Here is a 17,905-nt window from a genome sequence, read left to right on the forward strand (position 1 = left end):
TAAAAGTACAGAAATGATGTACCTTGTCCCCGAACAGTTAAATTACAAGGTGCTTTCTGTTACATAAATCTGATGCCTAGAGAAAGCAGAACATTCTTACATGGAGGGATGCGTTTAAACAACATACCAGTACAAATTAGCATCTGTCAGTTACAAATTATGACATTTTACAAAAATATATACATTAGGACCCAGAATAATCAATAGGATGGTACAAGTGCCCACTTCAACCCCCCGGCCATTGAAGAACTAAAACTGAACAGCTAAATCCTATCTCCAAAAAATTATAAATGAAAAGCCACAGCTAGAATCGGGGAGAAAATGTTGAAAATATTATCCCAACCCTGCAGATTCCAGCCAAAGTGCCAAACTACCACCGAATGGATCTTTACAACTATATCTGCCACTCCTACATGAGGTTTCAGAAATCTGACTTCATAAGCTTCATTCGAGGTTTTATGCTAACATTGGCAAAGGGTTTTGTCTGTTCTACATGGACATAATCCCTTGTCTTGAGAACCTGCAATCATGGTTGAAATTAAATATGAACCAGAGCAAAAGTTGCTAAGTAAGCCTTTGAAGAATTCAAACAAAGCATATTAAGAAGCACATCCAAGGTGTGAAAGCACTAGAAAAATCTCACAACATAAATGTGAGCTGTGACCCTCCAAACAAATATTCAACTAAGAACTAGCATTAAAATTAAATCAATAGAACATGTTTTATGACCCAGATTTAGAATTTGAGACACTGTTCACAGCACAATTGGTGTTCAGCTCAACATTGTTTTAAGGGTACTGACTCCGACTTGCAGAGAGATTGGGCAACCCTGCTAATTATTAGTTTTTCTCTTTCATTCACTTTTACCACCATCTCTCTTGGGTGCTTTCAAAAGATGTCATCCTTGGCCCATTGTTAATAATTTCTCTCTCTTCATCTCCAATAAAATATTTCAATTATTATAATCCTAAACATGAGATGTTAAATTAATGCCAACAAGATCATTAGACAATAAATGTTGTATATGTAGAATAATTCTCAACAGCATACCAGAGTTTCAAAAAACATCCGAGATGCTTCCTTCCGTGTTTTACCAACTAATAAATTGTTAAGATGCAACTCCTTTCTTCCATGTAGATCTTCCTTATCAAACACAGTCTGCAGATAATTGGCAACAGCCCTGTTGATAAATGCATTAGTTAGCTATTGAAATATAATATACGTGAAACCAGGAATCACCACAGAAAAATCTTACCAAACTCAAATGAATTTACACAAAATTGAAATATGATCCTACACAATCCAGATCCAGATAAAATACATTTCAGTTCATTGTTAAATGTTACTTTGTCAAGATGACTTAAAACTGAATCATCTGCACACAACCATAAATTACGGGCTTCTTCCAAGTGAAAGAGGCCTTTTAATTGCAGATGCAGTGACTTGGCCATATTTTCTAGGAATCCATCCCATCTAAGGAAATGGCTGGGGGGAATTTTAAAAGAAAGGAAAGTATTCCAACTGTACTAAGTGTAAGAAAGAACTCATGTACCACCCACATAGGCACAGCAAAATGTAATGATTAGCAAAACAGCAATGAGGGAAAAATAGTGCAATTATTTTCTATGCAGAGAAAGGTCAGTTACTGGAGTTTTGTACAAACAAACCTGGTTCTGGAAGACCATCCGCTATTTTCAAGGTTAGTTCCTTCAGCACATGATTGATAATCATCATCATCCCCAATTATCTCATCATCACCAACATTCAAAAACCCTGGGAGCATACACAGAATGAATTAATACAAATCAAAGAAACATAAAAAAAATAGCAGTAATAAAAGCTTCAATCTCCTGCTTCACCAAAGCCTAAATTTGTCAGACATTAATATTTATTTGCATATTCCCAACTAATTGACAAGGGTGGAACCAGTGTCCACTAACAATAAGCTGCACAAAATAACTTCTATTATAAGAGTCATGAAGGAAGTGTGGAGGAAAGGAAGCCGGCATCTAAAATGGAGATTGATGGACTCTGGGCGATTAATCGGTGATTAAAATTAACTAATTAATTAGATGGCAGAAGGCTACTTGATAGACAACTATACATACTCTCCTACTATAAATACAGCTTTTCTACAATTCCAGGAAAAGGAAATGGAGAGCCTTCTAATTGTGGTAACACTCAAGTGGTTACTCTTTGATTAGATCAATTCCATATGGTTATAAATATTAAGGCACTTTCTTAAAATAAACCGTGAAAAGCATTTAGAACTTAAAATAAACCGTGAAAAGCATTTAGAAGCAAACCTGTGTCATTAGCAATCATGTCATTTTCCTGCACCATATAGCCATAGAACTCAATTAGGCAAGAAAAAAATAGTAAAGAAATATCACATAAACAGCATCTTAATTAAAACTGCCTAGCCAAAGGCTAGTAACACATCACATTTTGTTTCAAAATCAAATTTCAAAGATACTTATCTGTCACAGCAATGCAGAACCATAATAATAACAGATATTTAAAACACTTCGGTAGAAAGAGAACATGAACAAGCACAATTAAAAAAAAGTTTACAGGTTAAAAAAAGAATAATGTCAAAGGTGCAGTTTAAGGCAATGTCAATGAGAAGCGGCAGAGTGCAAGAAGTTAGGGAATTGCTGGTAGAATGGAGGGCCTTTCGAGTAAGATGAGGCGCTCAACACTACTACCTTAATGATAAAAGTGGTGGGCAGAATTGTTGCAATGTTAAAAAATACAGGCTATGACTAGCATTACTATGTTCCTGAACCTTAGGAGCTTAGGGTTACCTTACTGCATCATATCTCTTTGGTACCAAATTTAATTTTAGGGCTGCTACTTCTATTCACAACGAATGTAAGGCTTGAGTAGTTAATTTATATGGAAATCAATGAAATACAATCCTGCATGCTTCTTATTGCACTTATAGCTTCAATACAATACTGCATGTTAGGCTACAGCATATGTTGAACATGATCAGCTTCAAGAAACAACACTAAAAATATGGCATGATAAGCACCAACTGCTTCAGGAAATAGCACTAAAAATAGGGCATGATACAAAGCAACAAAATATTGACAAGACAGAAAAGGATTGAAGTCAAAACACATTAGTCCCAGCAAATTAGCTTTAATTGTTGTGAGAACAAAGAAAGTGCAAAAAATGATATATGAAGACCATCACTTTCAAAATCCAATTCCCGCTCCTGCTTAAAATCAAGAACTCACTACCAAATTGTATTCAACCATGTCCAGCATTACAGTTTCAATTAAAAAAAAATCTTGAAATAAAAACATATTTCTGCCAATAATAATTCTTTTGTCAGGTATATCAGATATGTTAAATGAGTCTAGTAAAAGAAAAAGAGACAAATCCAACAAATAAAATATATGAAAAGAGACATCTAGCTTAAGGCAAACCAGAGAACTTACATCATTCTGATCTACTAAAGGACTCCTAATTTCAGGGCACATTGTACTTTGTAGTTCAGCTTCCTGACAGACAGGGATTTCTTCATCTTTCAACAAACTCTCTTTTTCATCTAATCCAAGTGCTTCAGATTGTAAGCAATCTACTTTAGCATTTTCAATAAATATGCAGTCAGGCCTTGCATCCTTGTCATCACAATCCATGCCAGAAGCAACAATTTGATCCTCATTTAACTGCCCTAGCAAGCTGTTTCCATTTTCCTCCAATGGTAGGTCACCATTAAAGGAAGCCTGAATATTAGTAAATTCATCAGTTTCTGTAGAACCAGTGGCCAAGGATGTATATAAATCATTGGCATCCACACCATCTGTTTGAACTTGTGTTCCAGTTTCCATGCTACACTTAATAGCACCTACTCCATTTCTATCACTTTGATCCTCCACAAAGTCATCCTCTAGAATAGGGATTGTATTCAAATTCTCAGCATTTGGAATGCTCAATATATTTGAATGGATAGAATCAACGAGATCATTGGTTTTATCCATGAGAGCCAGTGATGCAGCAAAATCATTTTCGAAGACTTCAGTTAAGGATGAAGATTCATGCCCAGGGCCAACAGAGCAATTCTCAGCTTCAGAAACTGCAATATTTGCTCTGAGATTGTTCAATTCAACATTTTGAGAACTGTCAAGCTCCTCCACATGAGAAATAATACTCGTGTGCCCATGAGCATCAATATCATGAGATCCCAAGTTAACCTTAGACTGATGACTCTCAGACAAAACAGGTACCTCAGTAGGTTGCACTTCTGCATCTTCTTGGAGTTGGACTGCCATAGGTTCATTATTACCCTCCACTCCATGAATTTCAGTATGTGTTCTAGAATAGGACTCTTGATCATTTGTTTTTTCTACAGAAGAACTATCTAAACCATACTCAATAACCTTGATTCCAGTCAGATCAAATGTCTCATTTCGCAGAATAGTCAAATCAGTAGACAAATCTGGAAGATATGACAGAATTGACATAAGATAATGATAGGTGTAAATTTCAGAAAAGATTATGATGAGGCTATATGTGAAATTAAATTAAATGAAAATAGGTTAACCAAATAATGATGGCCATGTCTCATGAAAATATGTTTTTGAAAAGCAATTGACAACAATTTAAAATGAACTGATATAACCATCCCATAGATGCAGAAACAACATTTAGTAGATCACTTTAGTCTGCCCAAATCATAAAAGGTTAACTAGTAAAATATCATCAACAACATTTACTTAATATCCAACTCTAAAAAATATTAGAGATGAAAGAAAATACAATAGAAACCTCACTAATAGAAGAAAGTGTCCTCATTAGAATAACAGTTGATTTGATGCAATGTATGATCATACAAGTATTCCTTTTCCTCATTTCAAAATTAATGTACAACAAAAAAGTTGCAATGCAAAACATAAAATGTACTAGGATGTGCTTTGTTTGTTTTATGTTATCATTTTCAGTTGATATATTTTCACTAGAAGTAACAAAAATATCACCACCTTATTTTCATTTGTTTTCTGTTTTCAGGATTTTGTGAAGGAAATAGTAAAAACATAAATGAAAATTATTAGTGATGGACATGATCACATTGTTCCAGGGATTTTAACTTGTTTAAGAAGGGGGTGAGAGAGGTTAGAACAAATACTCCAAATAATCAACAGCACAACATAAACATAGCAAAAGGCACAACTCACCCATAAATATTGGTTCATGGAAAATTTCATCCTCCAAAAATTGTCTTTGAATCATTAAAATCTCATGACGAGTGCAAGGAGCTTTTTTCCGTATGCGACGAATGTCTTCCGTATTTGTCAATTGTTGGCGTATTGTACTTCAGAAGAAAAGAGGAAAAAGCATTAGTATTCTGGTAACCAAAAGGAAAATGGTATGCTAAATAAGGCAAAAAACAAAAAATGGCTTGATAAATTTGAAATAAAATGAAATGGGATCAAAGTATTAAAGTAGAAAAAATTTGGGTATATCACAAGTTACAACTATTGCCAGTCAATTTATGCAGCATATCAGTTCTCAAGTTATCCTTTAGAAAATAAAAGTTACTATATGCCTAGCACATAGGACAAACAAGGAGTGACTAATTTGGGACCATTACAATGGGTAACAACTAGTGGAAAAAGTAGAGTTCTAAATAAAAGGGTCTGATATCTTCCCAGGTAACTGGATAACCATCCAATATTGATCCCAGCTATTTTTAACATACTATAAATCATATATCAAGGATACAAAAAAAACTCAGCAGATCTGAAAATTTCTCTCTTCTTCCAACTTTAATAAAACAAAATCAATTGCTCAGTCAGGTTTGCCTTGCCAATTAATAGAGAAAAAAGAATACTTTTAGAATTTGGGTTTGGGCTTAACTCAACCCCACAAAACCGGCTTGTAAGGTGAAGGTTGTCCCTCACTTGTATACTTTATTTTGGCCATATCACTAGTTGATGTGGGATATCCAACAAGTACCAATATCAATTATCAGAAATAGTAAAAAGAAGGGAGAAAGATAGATCTCTCATATCTGAAAGATTAGAAAAATCAGTGACAAACAATATTATGTTTTTCACTCTATTTAAATCAGTATATAAAATGAAGTGTATAGATATGTACAAATGAAAGGATGGAACATAGTAAAAACATACTCGCCATGCAAGACCATCATATCATCCATATGCACCTTCCTCTTTAAGGCACTAGTACGTGGTGCAGAAGCAGAACGAACACGCTTCATTGATGCTATTTCAGGGGCTGCAGGACTGGGCTTCATTTTCAAGACTGAAGACTTTCTACCAACTGAACCAACAACAAATTCTTTCATTCAGCCTCAACCTAATTCTCAAGGAAAATACACACTGTAACCAAATATATAGCAAAAAGCATTAAAAGTCCACTGTTATACCTAATATAGATGACAGTAGATCATCATCATCGGGAACAGACTCAGCAGTTCTCTTGGATTGAGCTCCCGTGTAAGATTCAATCAAATCCATACTCTGCACTGTAAGAGTACTTTCTGTGTAGCTACGTTTTTTACCGGAGATGTATTTTTCTCCTGCAGCACCTGTATGGCCTTCAGTTGCACCCTGATTGTCAGGAGTAGATGCCATCAGCAAATCATTTGCTTCACCATCATGTTGGTAAGCTGAGAGCAACTTTTCAGGCTCTGGCATGTCAGTAGCAGCAGATCTGTTAATACTTTCTACTTTATTACTAAATATCTGACTCTCAAGTTGCATATCAGTTTTCCCTGAATTAGGTGTTTCTTTAGATACAGAAGGCTCCATAGTCTCTTGGTAACTTAAAGCAGGATTTGAAGCATCAGTTACATGACATTTTTCACCTGTAAAAAGTATAAGCAACAGATTACTAAAAAAAATGAAATTTAGGATGTTTAATAATGTCCATCAACAAGATTATACAATTAAATGGAGTAACTTAACAACCAAACAGAATCAACTGAAATTACAAAAAGAGGGTACTATCACTATAATGTTAATTACCCACGCAGAAAAGAAAAAGAAATTTCAAATGGGAAACATAGGTCAAAATGTAAAAGTCAACACAACATCATGGTGACACAATGTTCAATATCGAAATGAGTTCTGAATCTTTTTCTCATTTGTTTTTGCATTGCCCACCAGCATCTTTGGAATAACTTGTTCAGTGTTTTTGGTGAAACACTGGTTTGTCCCAAGGACCTTTAGAAGACCCAGTATGATCAGAGGATTTGGTAATAGGAAAGATGCCAAAAAGCTTTGGCAGTGTTCTCAGGCTGCAGTTCCTTGGTGTATTTAGTCGGAAAGAAATGCTAAAATCTGTATTTAGAAGACCCTGTAGTTCCTTTTCTTTCTTGATAAATACTTTTCTTATCCAAAGGAAAAAAATACAAAATTGTATTATAAATTTATAGTAACAGACAATGTTATCAAGATCAAGATCCAGCTTAGGATTGGGAGGGGGTTGCAAGATCTTAAAACAAAGGATCTTAACAAGGATAGTAAGATCCTACCAAAATGTAATTTGTACATACATATGTATATATACACACACATAGAAGATATGGAAAAAGAAAGATATGAATGAAAACAATAAAACAAAATTTGAAATTTAATAACCAAGTCAAGAACAAGAGAGCAAAACAGAGCACGCAGTCACGGTCACAGCAGACAGAGAGGGTCAAGAATGAGAGATACTGAACACACCACAAGCACAGGAGCAAACTATCACAGGAAAGTGGGTCAAGTCGATTCTAAGACGAGAGGGAGAGGGAGAAAGTAGGCAGTGTTCGTCTAGGTCTGAAAATGGGGGAGAAGCAGAAAGTATCAATTTAGGGCACAAAAAATAGGTTAAAAAAACATGTGTATCAAACCAGATCGCGCATGCAAAGTTGCCGACCTGAAAAAACCAAGATTAGAAGAAGGAAAAAAGTTTGATTTCACACCGATCCTACTACAATCTTACTCCAATCCCACCGCTTCACGATTTTACTCACGATCCAGCTCAGAAGTAGGCAGCAAGATCATGAAATTGTGAAAGTTCACGATTTCATTGTGATATTATTAACAACACTGATACCAGAAATACTTGCAATGTACTCATTTCACTTCAGCGGTTACAGCAGAGTAAATGAAGAAAGAGAAAAGTGAATAATTTAATTCAGTGTTTTAAATACCAGATAGTGACGTATGGCAGCTGGCCCCAAAAATGATATAGTGGGATAGTCACTTTTCTGAAATTTTTAATATAGTTTATATAATGATGCAGGGAATGAAATTATAAAGAAAAAAGGGGTGGAGAAAGTGAGAAACTAGTCATCAGAGTGCTGGATTGAGAGAGAAATGAGGTCAAGAGACGGCGACACGTCATACATGGAAGCGAGGGTTGGGTTGAGGGAGAAAGTGAGAAGCAACAACTTTTTGAATGATTTTATAAGCAAAATATTGTTTGGGGAAGTGAAATTCCGAAAGTAGCCTCCACCAAACATGCCCAAAGTTAGTGTTTAGAGGGACTTTTTAGAATCAAGAAATAGTGCTGCCATCCAGTCCATTACAACCACTATTTTGCCCGCGACAGACACTACACTGAACTGCTCCGCTGAAGTGGCCCCCTGTAGCAGTCAGGGACCACTCCGCTATGCTACACTGCTATAACGGGGCTATAGTCCACTATATAAGACCAAAGCTAAATTAATATAAATCATGAGATATTAATTTGTTCTATAATACCTTCAACAAATGACAGAGAAGGCTGGCCCAGATGGGACATGCATGGCCGAAGGATTGATTCAGTGGGCTGCACAGCTTCATGAGATACATGGTTTAAAGTCTCTGCTTCCTTCAGTTCTTGAGAGGCCTGAGCTTCCTCATCAACAACTTCAGGTCTACCAGGTGATCCTAGAGGACTGATAACATTGGATACTGGAGCATCGTCAAACAGACAGGATTGCCCCTCACTCTTAGAAATTTCAATGTCATTCAGAACTTCATGCTTTGATAATGTGTTACCATCCAGCAAATGACCATCAGATCCTGGACCCCGAGATTCATCCATGTTGTTAGACAGCGGTTTACATGAGAGGTCCTCTTGATCAGAAGTAACATGAGAAGGAGAAGCAACTTTTTCATTGTTCATCAAAGGAGCAGAAACAACAAAATTTGCCAAAGGAGCAGAAACTAGGTTATTGTTTGCCAAAACTCCATCTTGTAAGTCCTCCTCCTTCTCAGCTACATCAGAAGCATTGATCATCCCACCTTCACATTCTGGTAACAGGGTGGTAGGGTAGTCTTTATTGGAAGAGTCCACCAAGGGTAATGACATTAAGCAATGATCATTAGGTATCAAATTTTCTTGATCCTTCATTACAACCAGGCATGCTAAATGCTCCTGCTTCTCTTTTTTGCTATCCATTTCAACCAGATCGCAGGCATTATCTTCATGATGCAAATCTAAAGAAATATGATTCCCATTATTTTGCAAGGAGCAATCAATTGCATCATTCTCCCTTTGGTGATTCAGCGATTCTTTCTGTGTGGCCTCCAGTGATATTAAATCTGCTGAATTATGATAATCAACTTCATTATTGCCCTGATCCATCTGAGTTCCAAATAAATTTGGCTCTTCCAGTCCAGGGGTTGATGGACCTTCAGCATATTTACTGACTTCAGCAGCAGTGGGTAAATCATCAATCTGTTCAAAATAATTCAGATAACTGATTAAAACCACAAGAAAAGACGGTCGGTTAGTTAACAGAACTGCTTTCATTTCATCCACTTTCCAACAAAGAAAAGAGAGAAAATTGAAGCATGCAACAAGAAATAAAACCAAAGATTGATAGACATGCAAATATTTTAAAATATCAAGTCAATCTTGCTTCCACTGTCTTTCATCTTAAGTTTTGCTTACCTCCGGTTTCTTTTCATCATTTTGATGAAGACTAGCACCAAAGCCATCATGCTCTGAAGTAGCAGCTTTGTCATTTAACAAAACCTGATTTTATCAAAATCAAATTAAAATCTCCAGAGGTAAAATAAGAAAAATGTATGTACAATTGTACATAGTCAATTTAAAATCAATTATTTTCCACAGTAATACACAGCAATATACTTTGCTTACAGATATACCAAGTCAAATCAAGCATAACAGTGCTCCAATAACCACCAAAGGTTCATACCTTTACTCAAAAAAAGATGGTAGACAACAGCAAAGCATTCCTATTCCTGACAGATAAATGAACAACACAGATCTACGAATACAATGATGCAAATGACAGATTTATATCAGGCATACCAGGCCTGTAAATCTCAGATGAATATATCACTCTAGTATATCGCCACCAATGTGGCACATCTTACATTTATACTTCCTAGTTATAACCAGACAACAAACCATAATATCCAAATCAGTACGCTAGAGCCTTAAAACCACATAGATCACATTTCATCAATCAGCTCTATGCATGGGATGCTGCTGAAAACCAAAAAATAAAAAGACAAATTACCTCATCAAGGTCTAACCCAATTTGAGAAGCATCACCGTCACCAAAGCGCTCTGCAAGACATGTTTGCCATTAAAATTGCATAGCACAGATCTCTCCATAGCATATTCAAAATTCACTATCAAGAAATCAGTACAAAGAGAAACAGAAAGAGACAAAAATGTATACTAACCATCCAAGCCAAACTGTGAAGTAGTGTAAACCACACCCTCCATAGAATCTTGCAGTGTAATCTGCTCCCTAGTACTGACATGGTGATCAACATAGTTACTGCAAGTTCACAACATATAAATTCTTCCGTTAATAAACCAATATACCTATCTTCACCATCTTACATAAAATGACCATTTAGAATATAGAGCAATTCTGAAAAAGCACAGCCAAATAAACTATCCTCAACTTAAAAATTCTGGCATTATCATAAAATTTGTATCAGTCATCTAAAAGAACATTATCACAGACAGATGGTTTCAAATGAAATGAAGCAAATTAAATTAGATAAAAACCAACTTGAGTAAAAATGTCCTCACTGAAGTAAGCAATAGCTAAAGCTATGAATGATCATATAATCAAGTATTTAGGAACTAACCCTTGAAGAATGTCATTATCTGGTAGTTCAAAATCATCAAGATCAAAAGTCTCAGGTAAGGTGATGGAATGGTAAGGTGCAGTGGACTCTTCAGGTGGCAAATCAACTGCTGTGGAACGAAAAGCTTGCTTAATCTTAAGCAAGGCTTCACTGCAGTCATCAAAAAGGTAATTCACCTTTCTAGAATATATCCTCACCACACCAAGTAGAAGATGGCTGGACAAACGGAGTGCAATTGGTACTTCAGGGAAAAGAATGGAATCTGTTCATTCATAAAATTGACTAAATAAGTATGAGATGATAAAATATGATCAAAATTAGACAACACCAAATGCAGCACGTTCACGTACAACCTACAAAGGAATATTAATTTCCCTCTTCATGTGCCATAACAAAATTTAATCAATCACAATGATTTCATGCAAGTATAGGATAGTCCTCGCTCATTCCCCATATATAGCTATAACTAATCCTCCTCTCAGATTATCCCAAGTTCCCAACCATTGTTAACTCCTTCTCTTAAGACCGATATATTATTATTATTATTATTATTATTTTGCCTAAAAGAATAATTTCATTAAGATGTTGAAGAGAAGAAAAGCACAACCAACATGGAAGATCAATAAACTAACAATATGCCAAAAAATTAGGGGACCACAAAAGGCTCTAGTTCAGAAACAGTTGTTCACATTTGTTTTACAATGCACTACGGATAGATTCATCTGGAATTTAATATTTTAAGGATTTGCTGACACCTGGGTCCCTTTTATCTAGATCAATTTCTTACAATCAACTTCAGGAATTTCATTTGGACCGAGGGGAAGAAACTATGGCAGTGAGCAATCTGCATTGTTCTTTGGAACATTTTCTTTGAAAAAACATGTCTGTATATTAGGAAATCCTTTTGGCCAACAAACGAAGTTGTTGTGGACTTGTGAGACAAAATTGTCTTTTCTGACTCTCTTTTGAACAGAGCTTATGGTATCTTTCAGTAGGTGTCTGTAGCAGATAAGCAAACGGATTGGAAAGCTCAATGGTAGTACATGTTTGTCTATCTGTACTTTTTTAGTCTTTCAAGCCCTCACATAACAAGGCTTTCTAATCTCCGTGTTACTTTGTACCTTTAGCTATCTATCTATCAAATGTCAAATGAGAACAGTTTTTATGTTAAGAATGTGACAACTGTAAATCTTAAACATACAATCAAATATGGATGGTCAAGATTAAAAGATAGTAATTACAATGACCATTTAAAGAAGTCAAGCACATTTATATTTAAATCTTGACTATTCAAATAAGATTCCATGATCTATTTTCATATTCTCATTTCCCCAATAGCAAAGCAATCTCACTTGAGTAACTTCCTATATTTATGAAAATATCTTATATTATCCTCCAGGTTTAGTTTCCCTATTTCTTCAGTATATCAAAGGATAGGTTACCTTATTTCCTAATTATATTTATTTTACTGACTAATTAGGATTGTGATTAGTATAAATAAGTGTTGGTGCTTTAGGTTTTATGAGCACATCAATACATTATAATACATCTCATTGATTATATTTTATTTCTTTCCTCCCTTTATACCTAAAACCCCATAATTTCAACACAGGAAAAATGTGTTTTTAGTCCCTACCTTTTTTGTAAATCATGGTCAAGGTCCCTGTACTTCCATATTGATGAATTTGGCCCTCAAACTTTAAAAAACGTGGATTTAGCCACTAATTGATTATTTATGGAAATAAAAAAGCCCAAAAATAAGGACTACATCATGACTAAACAAATTTCCAATGGAAGGTGCAGCATCCGTGATTTTAGGTGAATAATAACCAGGAGGCATACATCAAACCACTCTAGCTGGGTCTTCTTCCAAAATTCCCCTAATTGGTTTCCCAATTCCGTAAAGAATAAAAGAATGGTATATCTCAGAGTATTTATAGCATGGAAATAAGGATTTAAAGAGAAACAAACCATAAGAACAATTCAAACACTTAAAGGAATAACTAAATTAAATGCAGACAACTATCATGGTCACAAAATGGCATTAATAATGGTAGACAGTCCTCACACTAGCCTAATAGGATCAGTAAGTCCTCAGCAGAGTCCCACAAGAAATCCTCCACAAAGGAGCATACACAATGCGGAGGACTTCTTGTGGGACTGTGCTGAGGACTTACTGATCCTATTAGGCTCCTTTTTCAGTAAGTCAAGTCACCCTCTTCTGAGAGTGTTCTTTCTAGCCAGTCACCTTATACTATGCCTTTTGTAGTGTTTTCTAATTTCAAGTACACAAAAGGGCCCTTCGGAAGAGCTTATAGGGAGCTTATGAAAATAACTTACTTATGACTCTCATAAGTTCTTTTCAGATTATTTCTATAAGCTTCTTTGTGTAGCTTATCAAAATAGGCTCCTTTTAGCTTGTTCCAAAATGTTTCACAGGAAAATTCACGGCATAAGACCTTACGTGATAAGAGCCTATTGAACAACCACTTAATTAAGTTGTTTATCCAAATGCACCCATGCTCCCTTAGGCATAATCTATTAAGCTTCGATTAGAAATTATCACATTGCCAGGTTTCTAATTCTAACATCCTTCACTTTGTTCTATATTCTGCCATCCCATTCATCATCTAATTTGGTCTCAGAACTACTGTTGTTTTTTATTCCTGTAGATAGCAGAGAATGTAATATTTAGAATCCCTAGGAAAAACATTCTCAGTATCCTTACATATTTTTCCCCTCAAAAGAATATAAGACACTCTCTTAAGCTTGAACAAACTCAACAATACATGAAACAAGAGACTTCTAGTTTTTCTGCAAAAAAACAGAACCCCACAAAAGTTGCTATGAGCAAAGCACCACAAGGATGACGAGAAGAAAAACTCTAGCAACAAGTAACAAACAACAAATAAATCTTCAGAAAATACTTCAACCACTTAGATCAATAACTAATTAACTACACAAATGCCCTTGCCAATTCACTACCCTCCTTACCACTCTCAAATCCCACTAAAGTCGTTACCTGTTACCCTATGCATAATTACAAGTCTAAGCAGTAGCTCTTGTTTTAGTTAGCCTATTGGTACAACCCATCAATGCTCAAAGTTAGTGCCACTGTCACCACAATAGCTCTTTCAATTTCCACAATTAGTGGAGAAAGTTTTCACATTCCAGAAAACCCATAGCTGCATAATTTTCTTAACTGTAACTAATAACTAACTATCCACATAACCAAAACCACAACGATTAAATTAAACCCCACAAGGTAATCAGATCAGGAAACAACAAAACAAACTGTTGCATCCTCATTAAAACAAAGCCTCCTAAAACAGTAATTGCAACCATAAATTACACTGCTAGCTAACAAAACAAAACTCTCCACGCATTAAAAACTCAAATTAAAAAGCGCGGAACAAAACAAACACACCTACGGAGACGCCAATGTCGGTATCTGCCACCTGGTTCTTCCGGAGCTTCCTCTCCAAATGCGCAGCTATCCATATAGTCCCAAGTGGCCCTTTCTTGGCCAAAATAAACTGTGAGTAAAACATCCCTCTTAGCTTCACAAATTCCCCACTCCACAAAAACAACAACACCAACGTTCGTCAAAACCTAAATCCCCATCACAAAACCGAATTCGAGAAACCCTAATTGAACCTCCTCGGTCAACAAACGCAACACGATACGACTCCTCCAACAATCGCGTGAGAAACGAGAGCAACGAATCCGCGTTGGGGAACGAAAGGAAACGAATCCAAAGCTCACCAGAACGGCGTCATTCGTTCGCCGAAACGCGGAGCGAGAGAAGAATTGAAATTGAGCATAGCTTCGAAGTGGGAAAGAAAACCCTAGGTGGATGAGTGGGAATTGAAATTTGGGGTAATACTAGTCTAGAGTGAGTGAGCGTGATTCCGAAATAAGTGGGAATTGAAAATTAGAAGTGAAAATGGGGAGAGATTGAAATTTGGAGTAATACTAAGTTTGAAATTGAAATTTGAACAGAGATGAGAGCGATCTTTGTCTGTCCAGCGGAAAACCGAATCGGTTTCGGGTTTGATATAATTTTCCAAATATAATAAGTCAAACATCTAAATCTAATCTAATCTCATCTTGAGGAATGCTATTTCCTCCGAAGTGAACAAATCGAATAAGAGACGGAACCATTAAAACATTGACACTTGTCAACTTATTTTAATGAGAAGATTTATTTGATTTAACTGTTTATAAGTTTTCTTTCAAACTTACTCCTACCCCGTCCACACCCCTCAAGGAAAAAAGAGTGAGTATCACAATTCTTTTTTTTCTATTTTAATTTAAATATTTTTTCTCAAATTTTTTTTTAAGTTTTAAAGATGAGAGAATAATAAGCGGGTCACCTATCCTATGTGAGAGAAAGACAGGGTTATGTGGGAGAAGATTTCAAAAGCATAGAAGCATACATGAGGGATCAAACTATGTTTTAATGAATAAACAATGTAGGTATAAAAGATAAAACCCCGTTAAATAATTTTATGATAATTTTGTTTGTTTATGGTGTTGTTTTTTCTTTAATTGGGTCAATATAAATAAAGAATAAAGAAATGTGTGTGTTCCAATAACAATAACTAATGGTGTTAGTCGAGACCATCTGATATTCATGGAGAGTAGATTAGGAAATATATCAAAAAAATGTGTGAGCTGCATAACGCACATATTGAAGATGAAATTAAAAATTTTAACTAAGAAAATGATTGTTGGGAAACAACTCAAAATTTATAATTTTAAATCCCTATTATACGGTTTAGATTTAGATTATAATATATTATTTTATCTTTAGAATTTGTTTAAATTTTAGAGATACTATTGATAAATTAGGGATTTCTCATTTAAATTATATAGAGAAAGATATGAGAAAAACCACTCAGTCTTAAGACCCTACGTGAGAGGTGTCACAGAGAGAGAAGATTTGCAAGTTTATCTAATTTGTCTCTGAACTTTGTTCTGGATGTAAGGATATATGATGAGTGACTAAACCACATTAAACAAATTTGAGAGCGTATATGTAGGCACAGGGGTCAAGCCACATTGAACTTAAACAAATATGTGATCTTTTCGTTTTTATTTATGGTGTCTTTTTTATAGTTGTACAATTTTTAATCAATATGAATAAAGAGAAGTTATTTTTCCCTAATATTTATAAGATTTTATCTCAAGTCCAATTAAGCTTCCCAGGGTGTGAGATTTTGATGAATTATAAAAAGTCAAGACTTCCACCACTCGACTTACCGCCTTGTTTGAGTTAAGTTTGTCTCTGAAGAAAATTGTAACATTTAAAGCTTTGAGTATTATGAATATAACTTAAGGATAAACCTTATTAGGACCCTTTTGTTATATTTTCTGTAACTACTTGTTATTATTGGTTGTATATTATTGGTTTTGTCTTAAGCATGTACACGCGTTGTGATAATGTGTGTTCCCATACCATGTGTATTTTGGGTATATTATTATTGTTCTTGTTATTGTTGTCATTATCTTTATTATATTATATTGTGTTTGGTGTTATTTTTATACAATTATGTCAATGTTGTAATTAATATATTTGGTGACAAATAAGTGTTAGATTAACTTCTTATAATTAGAATGCTTGAAAAATTATATAAGTTTAGTGTTAGTTTTATGACAACAACCCCAAAAAGACTATATCATAACTTGAGTTATACTTGTCCATTTGAGGTATTATTTGCATCATTGGAAAACTTGTTGAAAAAGTTACAATTAATCTATACATCTTAGAAACAAAATTGGCTTATATCTTAAAGAAAATATGCTTCAAAAATAGGTCACTTAATCATAAAAAAACACTAAGTCCCATATTGGACAAAATAATACCATGAAACCCTTTTATTTTTTTTGGGAAAAATGTAAATTAAATTAAACCCAAAATGATACAATAATAAATGTGGCATACCCCGCAGTTAAAGAAAATCAAAAGTCTCCCCAATACAAGAAGACCTATATCAAGATGTTAAAACAAATGCAACAGGTGTGCTTGTCTATACATAAGAAACTTAATCTTGCTAATAACCTCTATTACAGAAAATTGATAATCTTCAAAAATCAGCTTGTTCCTAGACAGCCAGATGCAGTAGACTGTAATTGCTATAGCCAGACAACATGATTTTCCTTGAATACCTGATGTGGATCTGCCCCTAATTAAAGAGTCAGTAATGCGCTGTAAAGAAGTGAAACGTCTGCGGAAAGGAGCCAAATCACGAATGTGAGCCTAAACTTGGAGATATTTCCTGCAAGAAAAGAACAAATGAGCATTTGACTCAGCCTCATTTGAACATAAAGGGCAGAGGGAACCCTTGTTCAAAAAAGCAACTTTGTCAAGAATAAGCAGCCGGTTCCTTTTAGCAAGTCACAGAATGAAAGACATCTTATGGGGGATTGCTGGGTTCCATATAACAGAGCACCAACTAACAGTAGGCTTGACACCTCTAATGTATTCATAGACTTTGCCAACAAGCAATTGTTCATTGGTGCTCCAAGATTAAATCCTTATTTTGGCATCTTCCATACTTAGCTCTTTGGTGATCACCATTACTATTTCAGAGGAAGCAATGTGTGGAATTACAATACTTCTTCATCAGATTCAGTTTTGATAAAGAAAATCATTCAAATAAGGGACTTTATTACTGCCAAGCTTTTCTTCCCCTATATACAGAGGAGATCACCAAGTCTAGAATAGAAAGGGCTTAGCCTAGTATAATGTTTTAAATCACACCCAGATTTTAGCCATAGTAATAGTTGTTGTCGAGGGTCAAGGTGGACGTCGCTGC

General features: G+C 35.1%; 1 protein-coding gene and 1 long non-coding RNA gene across 2 annotated transcripts; both read right to left on the reverse strand.

Moving 5' to 3' along the window:
* On the reverse strand, positions 1-15,187 carry LOC100803412 (sister chromatid cohesion 1 protein 4). Its single transcript, XM_003551645.5, has 14 exons — positions 14,512-15,187; positions 11,085-11,346; positions 10,668-10,765; positions 10,499-10,548; positions 9,904-9,987; positions 8,727-9,687; positions 6,401-6,841; positions 6,144-6,294; positions 5,187-5,323; positions 3,450-4,450; positions 2,307-2,334; positions 1,668-1,773; positions 1,051-1,180; positions 1-520 (listed from the first exon to the last, which is right to left on the reverse strand). Exons 1-14 carry the CDS (start codon positions 14,633-14,635, stop codon positions 422-424), a joined length of 3,672 nt encoding a protein of 1,223 aa, XP_003551693.1. The 5' UTR covers positions 14,636-15,187; the 3' UTR covers positions 1-421.
* Positions 7,024-8,698, reverse strand: LOC121174040 (uncharacterized). The gene is made up of 2 exons (XR_005889732.1): positions 7,897-8,698; positions 7,024-7,796 (listed from the first exon to the last, which is right to left on the reverse strand). It is a non-coding gene; the product is annotated as an uncharacterized lncRNA (long non-coding RNA).
* Positions 15,188-17,905: the final 2,718 nt, after the last annotated feature.

This window comes from Glycine max, chromosome 18 (genome assembly GCF_000004515.6).
Source record: "Glycine max cultivar Williams 82 chromosome 18, Glycine_max_v4.0, whole genome shotgun sequence".
NCBI classification, from domain to species: domain Eukaryota; kingdom Viridiplantae; phylum Streptophyta; class Magnoliopsida; order Fabales; family Fabaceae; genus Glycine; species Glycine max.

Excerpts from the sequence above, each read along its gene's own strand:
- LOC100803412 (XM_003551645.5), bottom strand. The coding sequence starts at position 14,635 with ATGTTTTACTCACAGTTTATTTTGGCCAAGAAAGGGCCACTTGGGACT. Across the intron at positions 6,295-6,400 it reads TCTACTGTCATCTATATTAG|TTGGTAGAAAGTCTTCAGTC; the intron begins GTATAACAGTGG and ends TTGTTGGTTCAG. Across the intron at positions 4,451-5,186 it reads CCATGAACCAATATTTATGG|ATTTGTCTACTGATTTGACT; the intron begins GTGAGTTGTGCC and ends CATATCTTCCAG.